The sequence below is a fragment of the Nannospalax galili genome, unplaced genomic scaffold, assembly GCF_000622305.1.
Source record: "Nannospalax galili isolate Female #2095 unplaced genomic scaffold, S.galili_v1.0 scaffold1051, whole genome shotgun sequence".
In the NCBI taxonomy this organism is placed as follows: domain Eukaryota; kingdom Metazoa; phylum Chordata; class Mammalia; order Rodentia; family Spalacidae; genus Nannospalax; species Nannospalax galili.
In genome coordinates, this window is record NW_008331995.1 from 1,097,888 (window position 1) to 1,109,919 (window position 12,032).

General features: G+C 45.4%; 1 protein-coding gene across 1 annotated transcript in view; it reads right to left on the reverse strand.

Moving 5' to 3' along the window:
* Window positions 1–12,032, reverse strand: part of Prickle2 (prickle planar cell polarity protein 2) — a gene marked incomplete in the record, with an annotated part of 122,260 nt that overhangs the window by 52,606 nt on the left and 57,622 nt on the right. Inside the window, 2 exon segments of the mRNA XM_017796604.2 lie at window positions 2,389–2,526; window positions 5,825–5,938. Of these exon segments, the coding sequence (XP_017652093.1) occupies window positions 2,389–2,526; window positions 5,825–5,938 (252 nt within the window).

Below are 12,032 nucleotides of genomic sequence, written 5' to 3' on the forward strand. Positions count from 1 at the left end.
CTTAGGGCCTAAGGGAGTGACTTAAGTAACAGAGAAACAGATGAGAGAGAAATGAACTCTCAGTATGCTAGCATACAGAGCTCTCTCTGCAGGCTTTCTGCATGCAGAGAGAGGCCTTACCATCTCCCTCATATACCAAAGTATATGCAGAGGCATAGCCAAGCTTAAAACCACCAGGACAGGCTTCAGAGAGAGGGCTTGACTGGGAGGGGTGTGAACCACTGGATGGAAGTAGGAACAGGCACATAAAACCTATCCACCCTTAAATAACTTCTCCATTCTCCCTATGCCTTTCAGGCATGCTTTTAGTGCTCGCCTGCCATCCTGTCATATAGTCTTGATTAGAAGATACCACTTTTTTAAAACAATATTTTATTTATTATTTTTATTTTATGTGATGAGTGTATTGCCTACATATATGTGAGTGCACCCATGTTGTGCAATGCCACGGAGGTCAGAAGAGGGCTTCGGATTCCCCTGGAACTGGAGTTAAGGACAGTTTGTAGCCACCATGTGGGTGCTGGGAATCGAACCTGGGTCCTCTGCAAGAGCAGTCAGTGCCCCCAGACACCACTTTTTAAATCCAGAATATGCAATGGTTTCTGAGTGTTCCTTCTTGCTCATTTCCCAAAGTTTCCTCCTCTATCCAGAAGCAAACAAGGCAGAATTCATGCTCACAGCTGGGGTTGGGATACAGTCGTGCAGTGAGGCTTTTGGAAGGAGGAGGAGAGTATGAAGGAGTGGGTTTAGGAAGATGCTGTCTGTTCACCAAGGTATTGGCCATGAGGTCATGGCCCATGTCTAGTAGAATGACCCACATGGGTGGCTGAGCTCCAGGAAGAATGAATAACAAGTAAAGAAGATGTCTTCAAAGCTTTATGCAATATGAATATTGATGAATTGATATTTTCCACAGTGAGGGCATGGACTTGAAAAACAGCTTCTGGAAGCTCATGTGTATGTGACATCATAACACAGAAGGCAACACCCACCTTCCATGATTATAAGAGAGCAGCTAAAGTATTACATCCACTATCATATTACCATAGCTCTATAAGGTTTGTTATAAAAGGTCTTTCTGCCTCAACACTCCAAGTGTTACCCTACACAGATGTGGGCCCAACTTTCGTTCTCCTTTAGGTGAGCCCCACTCACAGGAGCTTTGTCTGAGAGCCAGGGAGGCTTTGAATTAAGCATAGTGAATTTCACATAACAAGCTGCATCCACTTATATCTCAGAGGTTGGTCTCAAGGATCTTCTTCAATGATGAAGACCCCCACTGCCACCTCTTTGGTCAAGGAGTTCTCCATCCTGTCTACTGAAATCCTGTCACTTGCCCCAATGAAATTCCAAAATGGGGCCCCAAAAAGTATCTTCACCTCTCAAATAGTTTCTGGCTTCCTCTTTACTAACCCAGCTGACCTGTCATTAGCACTGCTATGGGCCCACTCAGAACCTGAATTAGATGGAGCTGTACAAAAACTGGGAAGATTTACAGAAGGGTGGGCAAGGTGATCTTTAGGAGCAGGACTAGGGTGACGTGAGCCCAGGCAGGGGATGTTCCTGTTCTGCTGTAGCTCTCTTCCACCATGCCCTGAGCTACAGAAAAATAACAACAACCCTGCCCCCCCACAAAAAAACCCCAGATTCTTCAATTTAGTGAGGTTCTGGGGAGACTGCATGGGGTTTCTTATGCTTTGATAAAGAGCTCTCAAACTCAGATTAAGTTCAGGTACCACTCTTTTAAAGGGCATCAACAAACCTGGATGATCCTGAACTCATGGCTCAGGCAAACTGTTTCAAAAGGACTCCTTCCTGAAGATGAAACCATCACTCCTCTGCATGGTCTTTCCAATGGTTTACATGACTCTCCATGAACTCTGACATAATCCGCTCATCCCAGCCCTTCACTACCCTGTCTCAGCCCTTCACTATCCCCTGCCCTAGCCACACTGGCCAACTCACTATTCTTTGACTAAAGGAGCCACCTTCCTGCCTCAAGGCCTCCAAGCTGGCTGTTCCTTGTGCCCAAGAGCTGCATGCCTTTCCCCCTGTCCATATTTACATGCCTTCGCTCAAGATCCCACCTTCTGAGTCGGGTCTTCTCCCATCACTTTAAGACTGCAGCCGTCCCACCCTTCCAGCCTTTCCCAGTCCTCTTCTCTGTCACAATTTTTCTACTTCACCGGTTTATTGTCTAGTTTCTTCCCTTGAAGCATAACTCTTTAGAAGATAAAGACTAAGCTTTCATGTCTTTTGTTCACTGCTGTGTCTCCAAGGCCTCCAAAGGGCTGAATACATAGCAAGCACTTGATAAAGTAACTTCAGAGTGAACGGATGAGCGAAAGGATGCCAGAAGATGTTTCTTCCCTGTCTGTCCATGCTCACCTGTTCACAAATAGCTCCTGTCATGGTGACGGGGAATGGCCGGACATTCCCTCGGCCCAAGTTCTCACGTTTCCTCTGGTTGCTGAACAGCTTCAGCTCCCTCTTCTCTTCCTCATCGAGGGAGTTGCAGTATCGAACCTGAACACACAGAGAGAACAGCATGGTGGGGGCTCCTGAAGCTCACATTCAGGCTGCCGTCACAGAATACTCTGCTACTTGGTTTGACACATGCTTAGAGATTATCAACCCCAGGCTTGGAGCTACTTAAGGTGAGCCAGTATCAAGACTGGTGACAACCAAAGGCAATTTCTAAAACCTGTGAATCATGAAGTCCATGCCTCAGGCAAACTAGATGTTGCTGAACTGCTCCTCACCCCTTACTCTGTTCCCACACTCAGACACATAACCCAGAGTGGCTCAGAGTTTGGAGGAATTTGGCATCTTCCTTCCAAATTGTGGGAGCTAAAACTTTCATGTGCCAGTGTCTACGCAAATGAGCCCTGACATCAAAGAATGGCTCCAGGCTGGCCGTCAACATACACATGGCATCTGTCCTCCACCCTGCTTTGGGAAGTGAAGACAGGCAGGTTGAGCCTGCAGAGCATTTCCATAAGCACTGGTGATATGTGAGGTATCTGGGTGCAGGAGGGAAGGGGCTGCCTGCTGGACTTCTACTAGTGTGTCAGTGTGCAAAAGATACTTTCTTCTTTTTTAAACAAAGGGTGAGAGAATTAAGAGAGGCACAGTAAAGGCATCTACATCTAGGACCTGTCATTGTGTCCCATTGCTTCTGCATGTTGGTGATTGTGTCATGGTTCTTAACTATTATTTATTAATGTTGGTTTTAACTCACTTGGGACTGGAGAAATGGCTCAGTGGTTAAGAGCATTGGCTGCTCTTGCAGAGGGCCCAAGTTTGGTCCCCAGCACCCACATAGTGGCTAACAACCTTCTGTAACTCTAGTTCCAGGGGATCTAATGCCATTTTCTGAACTACATGAGCACTGCACACGTGGTGCACTTGCATGTAGGCAAAACACATGTATAAAAACAATTCACTTTAAAAAACTTGAATACATTTATTTAAAAGAAAAAACAAATTATAACTACATACAGAAAATCAGTCACCTACAAAGACCACAAGTTAACTCTGAAAAGTGAGATTTCAGTTGATCACTCTATTATCAGTAGATCCTAAAGCTGAGAGCTCTCTGATGCTCTGACTTAAAATTGGAGATCAGAATGGCCTAGAGAGGTGCTAAGGCTCTTGCCAGAGCCAGACTGAAATTTCCTCCTTATTATCTAGTCACTGAATCACGAAGATGAAATGTAAGTTAAAAGGGACTAACTCTCTCATTACAGATTCAACTTTATGTATTGCTGTGGCCACATCACATTCTGAGTCATGTTTATGCCTTCCTTTGGGAAACATGGTCCTGAACCGTCTCATGGCTTATTTTGGAGTATTAGAAATGTTGACTACATTGCTCAGACCATTTGTCATAAAGATAGTGAGAGGAAAAATTGTCAACTGGGACTGTTGTGTGCCAATTTGAAAATCAGAACAACTGTGTCTATTCAGATTGTGTTATCCGAAATAAAAGAGAACAATTAAGTATTTGCTTTAGAGTTCATTTGTATCTTCAAAAGAGGCCACAACACCATGTCAAATGAACTAATTCTGTCCACTAGGTCCCATGATCACATTGTACCAATGGGAAGTTGTAATCTGAATGGGTGTCTCTCTTTTTATGAAAGCACAGTTAACCATAAACAGAACAAACCACTAAAAGCACAGGACAGACCATTTCCTTCCCTCAAGTAAAATGAGTTAAAAAAGAAGTCTTAAAGGGAATGTCCCAGAAAGTTTCCATAACCTGAAGAGCCCAGGAAACACGGTTCCAACCAATGACATTTTATGGGCATGCTTCTGAAGGAAGGCATGCCCCTCCTGCTTGTAAAAACTTGCATTTTCACTCCCAAAGTAGTTAACTGGGCATCAGGTTACAATGTGTGCTCTCAACTTTAAAGAAGAAAGCATTATTTGTATTTGTTTCACGAACTCTGAAATAAGCAGCGGGAAAGAGACGTGTAGCTTTCTAGGGAGTTGCTTCAGTACTTTAAGCAACTTTGTCCCACTCACGCAAATTCTAATGTTTATTTTTGCAGCGCTGAGGATTAAACCCAGGGCATGACACATGCTAGGTAAGTGCTATACCATGAGCTATATCCTCAGTCACTCAGATTTAGCCTCTCAAATAATTCCCTTTCGGGCCAGCAAGATAGCTCAGTGGGTGAAGGTGCTTGCTGCCAAGCCTGATGATCTGGACCTGAATTTGATCCTCAGAACTCATATGGTAGATGGAGAGAACTAATTCTTGCAAGTTGTTCTCTGACTTTCACATGCATGCCATGACATGTACATAAACACAGACACATACTAGATAAAATGTGAAAAAATTTACCCCTTTTTATACAAACATGACACCTAGGACACAGCCTATGTATGAGGTGAGCTGGTAGAAATCAGTGTCCTTCTCTCTATAGTGGTAATACTACTTCCTTCTAAAATTAGACACTTGTTTTCAATATAGAGCTAAATAGTTCAACTTTGTAGAATTCCTAATTTTTGAAACAAGACACTAAAAAATTAAGATCTTAGAAACATAATTCCTTCCAGTGTGATCTTCTAAAAGCATGCTTATAAATTTACCCCTTACTATCAAATTTCAATAATGAGAAATGGTAGCAGGGCGGGTAGATTCCATCTGTAATCCCAACACTTAGGAAGAAGTCTGAGGAGCACCTGAGCTCTAGAGAGAGTTCCAAGTTATCCTGGGCTAAAGTGAGAGCTTGCCTCAAAAAATAAACAAACAACATAAATAAAATGCTTGCTTATAGAGCTATGTTTCTGGGATCAGAATAAAGGACTATCCACCACACTTTTAGAAGTACACACATGACCCTAACAAGCTAGACCTTGCCTTCTCCCAAATCATGTTGACAGCCAGAACTTCTCTTGTCCCATGACATAGAGAATCTGTACATTCATTTCCTATGAAAAAAATCCTAAAAATCTGAGAGATTCACAATGTTTCTGCATGGCTTGAAATGGCCTGGGGTGTCTTAGTCATCTTCCAACTCCTGCAAGCAACCAGTGGGACACACTCCACTCCTCTAATCTGATAACCCAGGCTTGAGCTTTTAAACAGTAGTGGTCCCTACTGCAATAGCCAGTTATGCCAGGCTTGGAGTCCAAGCCCAAGGTGAGACTTCAGGTTTTTGGTGACACTCTCTTAGAAGTACCAATCAGTTGCTTTGGTCTCTAATTGAGGAAGACAAATCTAGTACCAACTGTTAGGTTTCAACAGCAATCTCACTGATCACCGTGATGAGGAACAGGGAGGATTCACTGAAGGTTCCTCTGAGCAGCTTACCTCATTGTCATGGGGTGGCAGTTGGTGCAGGAGCTGTTTGATTCGTAGTTTCTCTCCAGGACTGTTGACATAAGGGACTTTCTCCTCTGGGAGGCAGCTGTAGTACTGGTGCACCTGAGGGACAGACCATACTTAACACTTGCCCATGACATACATCCTGTGCCTCTCACCACCTGGAGGATGGCTCCCAGAGGATTGCTGGCTACTTTCCTTGCTCCCAGCACCCTCTACAACACTCAGCTGCTGCCTCTCCCAAGGCGCGCGCGCGCGCACACACACACACACACACACACACACACACACACACACACACACACAGAAGCACCTCTTGAAAGACAGAGCCAAGTGAATCGCCCCTCACTTGGGCTTTCCCTCCCCCAGAAGGGAAAAGACAAGTAAAGGAACTTCCTTAGCAATGGAGAATTCAGCGACTATGCAGGTGAAGCTGGAGGGCAAGGCTTTCTCAGCAGACTCCCAAGAGCATTGCTTTACCATTTTCTGTGCTGCTGCAGCATGGGAGGCGCCTCTCTAGTCAAGGGATCTGTTGCTGCCTGCCTTACCACCGCTCTCCAGCCTCTCTCTGGCACTCTGTAGAGATTCCTGGCTGCCTCAGCCTCCACCTACCTTTAAAGCCCTCCAGGTCTCAAGCCATTTGCAAGACAGGCAGCAGCTGACATCCACCCAAAAGAGACTCATTGTAGGGTGTACAGTGTGTAATTCAACAGTGTCATGAACATAAAGATGTTTTTTGCATATTCTATTGTGCTATTCTTCACAGCTGTTATGATATATCCCAGCATTTTCTAAGGTTCATTCAATTGTAACTATTGGGCAAAGCACCAAACACCCAATTTTGCCCAAGAAAAGAAAGCATACATTCTACTGAGGTTGTGGGCCCCAATGATGAGAGAAGAAGGAACATATCAACCCTAGTTTGAGTGGTTTTTTAAAATGTTTTTCCTCCAGTAATAGGCTGTAAGTTTCCATTTCTCTGTGGCTTTAAAAATGTTTTGTATTTCTTTTGTATTTATGTGCATTTCTGTGTGCTCGTATGAGTTTATGTGCACTGGGTACATGCAGATGCCTGCAGTGGTCAAAAGGCCATTGGAGCCTTTGGAACTGGATTTCCAGGTGGTTGTAAGCCACCTGATATTGGTGCTGGGAACTGAACGCTAGTCCTCTGCAAGAACAGCAAGTGCTCTTAGCTGCTTAACCATTTCTCCAGCTCCTCTTTGTGGGTTTAATTTAAGCAATAAATTTATATTTCTCCAAAATATAGCCCATTTCCCCTCACATGCAGTGGGTCTCTCTAGCCCTGTTTATACCACATAGGGCAGAGAAAGTTGGGGCATCCACTCTTATCCCAGCCCATCAACAATTCTGTTATTTCTGTGCTCATGGACAGAGACCCAATCCCTACTACAGAAGGGGCTCACAGACACCGTTAGGACAACAGAAAAAGAGAGGGAGGAAAATCACTAGGTGGGATACCCTAAACTGAAAATCCCAAACTCTCTTAGAGTCAGTGATCTTTCCATCTCTGGAGGCTCCCTTTCTACCTGAGAAATCTTCAACACTTGCTAATAAACACTTCCACTTTGCACTGTGCCATTTACCTGTCTTAATTTTTTAGCTGATGGAGACAAAGAACCCACCTGCTGCCTGGTATCGCTATCATCACATCACATGGACCATAAAGGCAAGCATAAACTGACAAGAAAGGCCTGGGAGAAGGTTCAGTCAGTAAAGCCCCTGCTCTGCAAGCAAGAAAACCTGAGTTTGGATCCCCTGTAGCAGTGTAAAAAGCTGGGTACAGCAGCGTGCGCTTCTATAACCCGGTACTGGGGTGGGGAGACAGGTGAATCCCTGGAGCTCATTGGCCAGCTAGCCTAGCCAGTTAGTAAGCTCCAGTCAGTGAGAAACCTTTTGTCTCAAAAAATAATTTGGAGAGCAACTGAGAAAGACACCCATTTGACCTCTGGCCTCCATGTGCACATACGTGCACACACCCACACAAACACAAACGTACCCCACATATAAAAAAAGAAAAAATGACAATAATCAAAGGTGTGCTATCATAAAGTTGAGGAAAAATTCCCCACAGGCTCAGACTCCACGGAAGATGCTTTCAAACTTCTCTCAAAAAACAGTACAAGCAGCTCTCAGCAAGCAAGGCACTTGTTCAACGAGCTGGAGGAGATGGGAAACTGGGACTCTAAAGCCGACATATTCCTTACACTGCATGCCACACTCACATGCTTCCTCCCATCTCTTTGCATTAGGGAGTGGTGGATATGAACACATGCTCTGGGAATGCTGGGGTGAAGAGTTGCGAAAGCTTTGTCCACTTTGATCTCTAGAAACAAAGTTGTATGCTTTAAAGGAGCAAGCAGGACATGGTTTGCAATGACAGGGCCTTAAGAAATGGGAAAGCCATCCTTACTTTCATAACTAAAACTAGAACCACTCACCATGATGTGCCTATTGCCTTCAGAGTCGGTTCTAAAGGCAATCATACACTTCCTATCACTGACTAGCTGGCTTTTGGTAGAAAAGCAGGGCTGCTGTAACCTCTCTTTAGAGGTGACTGGCAGGGAGCCATGTCCTCGGTGGAAGGAGTGGCTATGAGTTTTGTAGGTAACTCACAGACAGCCGGCACTCCTGAGAAGCAGCGGCCCACATCATAAATTAGCTTCAGATTGGTTGTTGGCTATCAGGCCATCCAACTCTTACACCACTCTGGGAATGTCTTCTGAGAAGTCCCTGTACCATATGCCTCATTGGACATAGGCCAGATGTAAGGAAGAATGCCTAATCCCGATAGTTTGGGGCTTGAGCTTTGCCTCCCAAGTCAGAATACTGCTTGAAGAAAGGCCTTCTTCTAGGATGGAAATAGTGCCGTAATTGTGTCAGTACTTCGGAGGGTGAGGTAGGAAGATCATGAGTTTAAGGGTAGCTTGAGCGATACAGTGAAACCCTGCCTTGATGATAACAGAAGAAAAAAGAGAAAAGGAAGGAGGGGAGAAAGAGAAAGAAAAGTGGACAGGGAGAAGGAAAGGCAGGCTTTGCTTTTGTCATTTGTGAAATTCCCATAATCATAGACCATCAGTGGAAGCTGACGAATCCCCACCATGCTTGATAACATTAGAGCTTGCCTGACCCTCCTCTCAGTCACTACTCATTATCTTCCCAGCAGTCATCCCCAAGAGCCAAGCCTGCTGCAATGCTGTCCACATCTGCTCAGAATGGAACCTTTTCTGCCCCTTCCTCAGCCTGGTAGGTAGATTTGAACTCCAGCTTGGCTCTGTCATTTTCTTTCTATAGGTTCCTGAGCAAGTCACACAAACACTCAGGTCATTCATTATAAGACCACGACATCAGTGTGGATGCAAATAAAAAATTCATAATGATGAATTCTACTAGCCTGACCTAGTCAAGATAGAATAATCTAGATACTTCATGGCCTTCCATTTTAGGATCTGTAGCAACCATGGTGGTGTACAGAATAAGACCAAGCCCTGGAGCCACCTCACTTGGCTTGAGGAGAAAAAAGTTACAAGGAACATAGAACTATTAAAGCAAATATGAATTCTGAGGATAAATGCCAAATTATTATAAAGACACGGTGTTTTCTCATCTCCCTCATCATAGCATCCTCCTACCTCCACACTATTTTCTCTTTGTACAACCTTCCTGGAGCTGAACGCCCCCCCCCCCGGCCCCCAGGGTTTACACTGCTTCAGTTCAAGAGTCTACCCAGACTGACTAGCTTTTCTCAATTCTCAGTTCCCCAGCAGAGCATCCTGGGTACCCCATCTTGGGCTGGATCCACCCTGGGAGATGGGATTGAAGCAGTTCCACACATCTGAAGATTGGAGAATAAGAGAATTCCAACATTACAAGACTGGGCAAACACTGACAGAAAACTCTGGAGACATTTCAGAATAAATACTTGGTGTGCATATTAGTTTTCTATAACTGGGATAAAAATATTTGAGACAACAACTTAAAAGGAGGAAAGATTTGGCTGGTGGTTTCAGAGGTTTTAGTCCATGGTCTCTTGATCCTGTCATTTTGGCCTTGTGGTAAGGCCCAACAACGTGGCAAGTGCATGTGGTAAAAGCAAAGCTGTTAATATCACACAGAGAGGAAGGGGCTGGGCTCCAATATTCTATTTAAGGGCATGCCCACATTAACCTCACTTCCTTCCACTAGGCTCCACTTCCTAAAGGTTCCATCACCTCTGTGGTGGATTGAATGAGTAGAGTCCCCATAGGCTCTAGTATTTGAACACCTGATATATGCTCCTTAGTTAGGGGAGCTGTTTTGGGAAGTCATGGAACCTTCAGGAGGTGTAGCCATGCTGGATGGAGGAAGGATGTCACCGGGGGTGGGCTTTGAGAGTTCATAGCCTCTCTCTCCTACTTCCAGCTTCCTTTCTTTCTTCTTCTTTTTTTTTGGTCTTTTTGATACAGGGTCTCCCTGTAGCTCCAGCTGTCCTGGAACTCACTATGTAGACCAGGCTGGCCTTGAACTCACAGAGATCCACCTGCCTCTGCCTCCCAAGTGCTCGGATTAAAGGAGTGCACCCCCATGCCTGGACCCCAGCTTTCTTTCTGCTTCCTGTGAGTGACTGAAGATGCAAGCATTCAGCTTCCTGCTCTGGCTGCCTCGGCCACCATGCATCCCTGGCATGATGAACTCTTGTCCTTCTGGAAACCCTAAGTTCAAATAAACTCTTCTATGAGTTGCCTTGGTCATTTGTTTTATCACAGCAACAGAAAAGTAATTAATACAACGTGACATCACTGCCACAGTGTGCTGGATAGCTTTAGTGTCAACTTGACACACCTGGGTTGAGGGAGCCTTAATTGTGGAATTTCCTCTATTGGACTGGCCTATAGAAATGTCCGAGGGGCATCTTCTTGATGAGTGATGTGGGAGGGCCCAGCACACTGTGGGTGGTGCCACCCCTGGGAGGGTGGGCCTGTGTGGCATAAGAAAGCAGGATGAGCAGGGGCCAGGGGAGTAAGCCAGTAAGCAGCATTCTTCCATGGCCTGTGCTCCAGATCCTGTTTCCAGGATCCTGCCCTGAGTTCCTCCTACCTTGGGCTCCCTGATGAACTGAGACCTGGGAGATGTAAGCTGAATAAACCCTTTCCTCCCCAAGTTGGTACTGGTCAGAATATTTTGTCACAGCAATGAAGAACAAACTAGAACAGAAATTGGTACCAGAGAGTGGGATATTGCTATGACAGACCTGACCTTAGTGTTTTTGGGAGGACTGTGGAAGTGTTTGGAACTTTGGGCTGGAAAAGCCATTGCGTGATCAGAGTTTGTTGCAGTGGAGCTTGGAACAGTTATGCTGAAAGAGTTGTAGACAATGGAGGCCTGGCTTGTGAAGCTTCAAAGGGAAAAGAGATTTTAGATTGAGAATCTGTGGGTCTGGTCAGCTGGGCCTGAAGAATCAGCTGTGATTAAGAAGAGGCCAGAACCTGAAGTAAAACCTTTGCTTTACTGGGACAATTAATGCTGGTTAGCTGGGGCTGAAAAATCAGCTGTAAGTAACAAGAGACCAACATCACTGTGGTGGAGTCTTCTGGGAGGTATTTCCTCAGGGTCAGCACACAGAGGGGACCCACACCTCTATTTCAAGCTGGAAGCAGGACTTGGTAATGTGTAAGAGTCTCCTGCATGGTTCTGGTGATGAAAGTGTGAAGGGGTCACAGAGAGCAGCTGAGGCTTGGCACTCAGAGGCCAGGAAAGGCCATAGGAGAAAGTGCAGCTTCAGTTGCAGCGAAGACCACAGGACTGAAAGGGTCATGGAGAGAATCTGAGGCTTTGCACTCCAAGAGGCAAGAAGAGGCCATTGGTGAAGGTGTAGCCTCAGTTTCAGTGGTGACCCCAGCTTTTTGGAGATGCCGGGACCATGGGACGACCACCAAGGACAGCGGCAGGTGTGGAATGGAGCTGGCCTGGGTCTGCGAGACGAGCTGAGTGTTCTGTGGACTGCAGAGTCAGAGCAGTGGAACTGCCAGTACCCTTTGGAGCCCAGAGGATCATGAGTGAATCCCAGATGTCCAGCCTCGAGCTACTTTGCTGGACTTTGGTTTTGCTTAGGTGTGCCCGATTCTTCCCTTTGAAATAAGACAGTACTTGTTTTGGATTTTACAGAAGCCCACCCACAGTTGAGACTTTTAAGTGTTAG